The sequence below is a fragment of the Triticum aestivum genome, chromosome 6B (genome assembly GCF_018294505.1).
Source record: "Triticum aestivum cultivar Chinese Spring chromosome 6B, IWGSC CS RefSeq v2.1, whole genome shotgun sequence".
Taxonomy (NCBI): Eukaryota; Viridiplantae; Streptophyta; class Magnoliopsida; order Poales; family Poaceae; genus Triticum; species Triticum aestivum.
In genome coordinates this window covers 24,433,468-24,437,611 of record NC_057810.1, presented here as the reverse complement: position 1 = coordinate 24,437,611, position 4,144 = coordinate 24,433,468, and the positions used below count along the sequence as shown (strand labels likewise).

The window sequence follows — 4,144 nt, the reverse complement described above, 5'->3', positions numbered from 1 at the left end:
CTTAAAAAGGCGTCCCTGCCCGCCGAGTGCCCGTTGGAGCGACCGTGGCGAGGTGGCCGGCTCCTTCCTTTCTGCCTAGCACTAAATGGATCGTGGCTGGCGCGGCAATTCTTGCGCGATTGCTGGATCTCCCATCCAGCTTCAATGTCGTCGGTGACCGGAGAGGGAGGGGGATTCGCACTTACCACAATGGATTTTAGGCGGGGGCGCTCAGATGGGGGAGCCACGCCTCCAACCGCCGGTCTGAAGCCAGCGTCTTCGAGACCCGCCCCGGATCCAGACGGGAGACAGCTTGGGCTCCGGGGAAACCGCGGCGACGGGGTGAGAGGGGTCGCCGGCACCTCCGACGGACCGCTGGATCCGCCCTAGATCTCCTCCTTTTCGGGCGTCTCCCATCCAACGCTCGCAGCCGGCGAAGCCGGGGCACTCGCAGGGGAGCGAGGCGGCATAGCCCCTAGGCCGGCAGCCGGAGTAAAGGGGGTAGGACGGGTGGGTGGCCGCCGCGGCCGGAGTGGCCCGCGGCGCGTGCGGTGGGGAGGGAGGGAGGGAGGGAGGGAGCTCAGAATCCTATGTGTCTGTGTGTCCTCGATGCAATTTTTATTATGTTTGAGATGCTTTGTACTTCCGGTGATTTGTTTGATCACATTTGCAAAAAGAAATTAAAGAAACTAAATTTGGGGAATGGGTTAGAGATGCGCTAAGTACGTCGTTTCACAAGTTAAGGAACAAATAGAGAAGCTGAGTGGACCAGCACAAGGGAGAGGCCCATGGCTCTAGGCCATCAACGACCCGACAAATTCAATCGTAGCATAGCGCACATGGCCTCACAGGTCGCAGCTACAAAATCTCCCCTATCCCAGCACCCCGTGCCCGCCACTCATCACTCCCTCCTCTCATCCCCTCCTCCTCCATGGCCTTCTCCCCGGCCACCACCGCCACAGCCGCGCGCGCGGCGGGCGCATTCACCTCGGGCCGCGTCTCGAGCTCGCCGCCGCCGTCGCTGTCGTCGCCGTTCCTCCCGCGGGTGGCCGGCGCGATCGTCGCGAGGAGGGGAGGACGCGGGGCCCGTGCGGCGGCCTCGCCCGTGCGCGCGCAGGCCGCCGGAGCCGCGAAGAAGAACGTGCTGGTCGTCAACACCAACAGCGGAGGCCACGCGGTCATCGGGTTCTACTTCGCCAAGGCGCTCCTCGCGGCGGGGCATGCCGTCACCGTGCTCACCGTCGGCGACGAGGGCTCCGACAAGATGAAGAAGCCGCCGTTCTCCCGCTTCTCGGTGTGTGTGATTCAGTGACCCGACCGGATCACTGTGTCGTTTGCAATCGGAGGCTTTCTGTACCCTGTTTCTGATGGATCCTGTGCAGGAGCTGACGAGCGCCGGGGCCAAGACGGTGTGGGGTGACCCGGCGGACGTCGGCGCGGCCGTCGGCGGAGCGTCCTTCGACGCCGTGCTGGAGAACAACGGCAAGGACCTCGACGCCGTCAAGTATGCTCGACTGACAGCTGCCTCTGTTTCTTGCCTTGCCACAGGGCTCGTTCAGTTCAGAGTTCAGACTTGACAGCAATCCAATGTGATTTTTGGCTGCGTGCAGGCCGGTGGCCGACTGGGCCAAGTCGGCCGGGGTCGGCCAGTTCCTGTTCATCAGCAGCGCCGGGATCTACCTTCAAACCGACGAGCCGCCGCACGTGGAGGGGGTAATTGTTCCATCACCGGCCGATCAATGTTCTTTGATTGGTCACACGCAGCCCGTCATCCTGAATTCCTGATTCACAGGACGCCGTGAAGGAGAGCGCCGGGCACGTCGGCGTGGAGAAGTACATCGCGGCGGAGTTCGGCAGCTGGGCCTCGTTCCGGCCGCAGTACATGACCGGCTCCGGCAACAACAAGGACTGCGAGGAGTGGTTCTTCGACAGTAAGTAAAAATCATCCTGCCTCGATCACAAATTAATTTCCTTCGTCGATTGAAATGAAATGAAATGGGCAGGAATCGTGCGGAAGCGGCCGGTGCCGATCCCGGGGTCGGGGATGCAGCTGACCAACATCTCGCACGCGAGGGACCTGGGCAGCATGCTCACGCTCGCCGTCGACAACCCCGACGCCGCCGCCGGGAAGATCTTCAACTGCGTGAGCGACCGCGGCGTGACGCTCAACGGCCTGGCCAAGATGTGCGCGGCGGCCGCGGGCGCCACCGTCGAGATCGTCAACTACGACCCGGCCGCCGCCGGCGTCGACGCCAAGAAGGCCTTCCCCTTCCGCAACATGGTAACAAGAACACCGATCGACATATAATTGCTACGTTCGCAATCTCCGTCATGGATTGGAGCCTGACGAAGATGGTTGCAGCATTTCTACGCGGAGCCTCGGGCGGCCAAGGAGGTGCTGGGATGGACGAGCACCACCAACCTGCCGGAGGACCTCAAGGAGCGGTTCGCCGAGTACGCCAGCAGCGGCCGGGGAGAGAAGGCCATGACCTTCGACCTCGACGACAAGATCCTCGCCGCCGTCGGGGCGGCGCCGGTCGGCGTCGCCGCCTAGGAATGTTCGTCCTTCCATGCGCCGCAGCGGGAAAACCATTTTGAAAACACAGCCGCCTGATTATCATACATACAGATGACACAGAGCACATCTAATTATGTTCGGAGAAACATTTTTCTTTTTCTTTTCGAACGTGTGAGCCTGATGCAAGTAGCTGAATGCCTGAATATCTGATCACTTCTGCATATTTTGCTCATCGCCAAACCGTTGTGATTATTTTATACAGAAGGAAGGTTCAAACGAACGAAAAAAAAACAGAGGAGATATAGGCAACCACACGGCGGATATGTCATTTCGATTATGTTAGGACTAGTCGTGAACCCGTGCATTCGCGCTAATTTTTTTCAAATAATACATTTTTTAATTAATTTTCATAAATATTATGCTGGGTAAATTTTTTTCAAAAATAATACACCATCGGCCCGCTGCAGGTCGACTGGGCCTAGTCGGCCCACAGCAGGCCGATTGGATTCCAGTCGGCCTACAGCTGGCCGACTGGCCCCTGTCGGCCCACTGTGGGCTGATTGGGTCCCGTCGGCCCACTGTGGGCTGACTGGAGCTAATTGGCCCGCTGTGGGCTAATTGTTTTTGCAAAAAAATAGGCATAAAAAATATATGTTTTAAAAAATGTTAATTATGTAATTAAAAAATGTTAAGCGTGTATAAAAAAATATTCCTGATGTATAAAAACATGTACAATATATATGCAAAAATGTTGACATAAAAAGTATGTTTTAAAAAGTGTTAATCATGTATTTAAAAATTGTTAAATATATGTATAAAAAATGTTCCTGTTTATACAAAAAATATAGAATGTGTATGAAAAAAAGTTGACACCAAAATATTATGTTGGTGAGTTGGTGACAAAAAATAAATCAAGGTTGTGAAAAAAATATGATTGGTTGCTCTTTTTGTATGGAACTGGAACAGTTTTTTCAAACATATTTTTTTGGCGTCAACTTTTTTTCATACACATTCTATAATTTTTTTATAGATAAGGAACAGTTTTTATACACACATTTAACAATTTTTAATCATGTATTTGAAAAAATGTCAACTTTTCAAACATAATTTTTTGGTATCAACTTTTTTTCATACACATTCTATATTTTTTGTATAATTAAGGAACATTTTTATACACACATTTAACAATTTTTAAATACATGCTTAACACTTTTCAAAACATATTTTTTATGTCAACGTTTTTGCATATATATTGTACATTTTTTGTATACATCAGGAACATTTTTTATACACGTTTAACATTTTTTAATTACATGATTAACATTTTTTTAAACATATATTTTTATGCCAATTAGCTCCAGCAATCAGCCCACAGTGGGCCGACTGGAATCCAATCGGCCTGCTGTGGGCCGACTAGGCCCAGCGGGCCGGCGGTGTATTATTTTTGAATTTTTTTATCCGGCGTAATATTTATGAAAATTAATAAAAAAAATGTATTATTTAAAAAAAAATTAGCTGCATTCGCACGGGCTAGTCAATAAGTTTTATGCATTTATTTTGGCATAGTTAATGTCTTTCATGAAAGGAAAAAAGTGAAACACCCATCCATCCAAGTCAAACTCAAGCACATGAAGGGTGTCTCCATTT

General features: G+C 51.5%; 1 protein-coding gene across 1 annotated transcript; it reads left to right on the top strand.

Moving 5' to 3' along the window:
- The first annotated feature begins 856 nt into the window (after positions 1-856).
- On the top strand, positions 857-2,718 carry LOC123135495 (chloroplast stem-loop binding protein of 41 kDa a, chloroplastic). Its single transcript, XM_044554577.1, has 6 exons — positions 857-1,273; positions 1,362-1,483; positions 1,590-1,692; positions 1,772-1,910; positions 1,983-2,260; positions 2,342-2,718. Exons 1-6 carry the CDS (start codon positions 911-913, stop codon positions 2,531-2,533), a joined length of 1,197 nt encoding a protein of 398 aa, XP_044410512.1. The 5' UTR covers positions 857-910; the 3' UTR covers positions 2,534-2,718.
- The last annotated feature ends 1,426 nt before the right edge of the window (positions 2,719-4,144 follow it).

What these genes read in the sequence shown, in the direction of transcription:
- LOC123135495 (XM_044554577.1), top strand. Translation starts at nt 911, where the DNA reads ATGGCCTTCTCCCCGGCCACCACCGCCACAGCCGCGCGCGCGGCGGGC. An exon ending in AAGGACCTCGACGCCGTCAA is followed by an intron (nt 1,484 to 1,589) that starts GTATGCTCGACT and finishes GGCTGCGTGCAG; the next exon opens with GCCGGTGGCCGACTGGGCCA. An exon ending in CCTTCCCCTTCCGCAACATG is followed by an intron (nt 2,261 to 2,341) that starts GTAACAAGAACA and finishes AGATGGTTGCAG; the next exon opens with CATTTCTACGCGGAGCCTCG.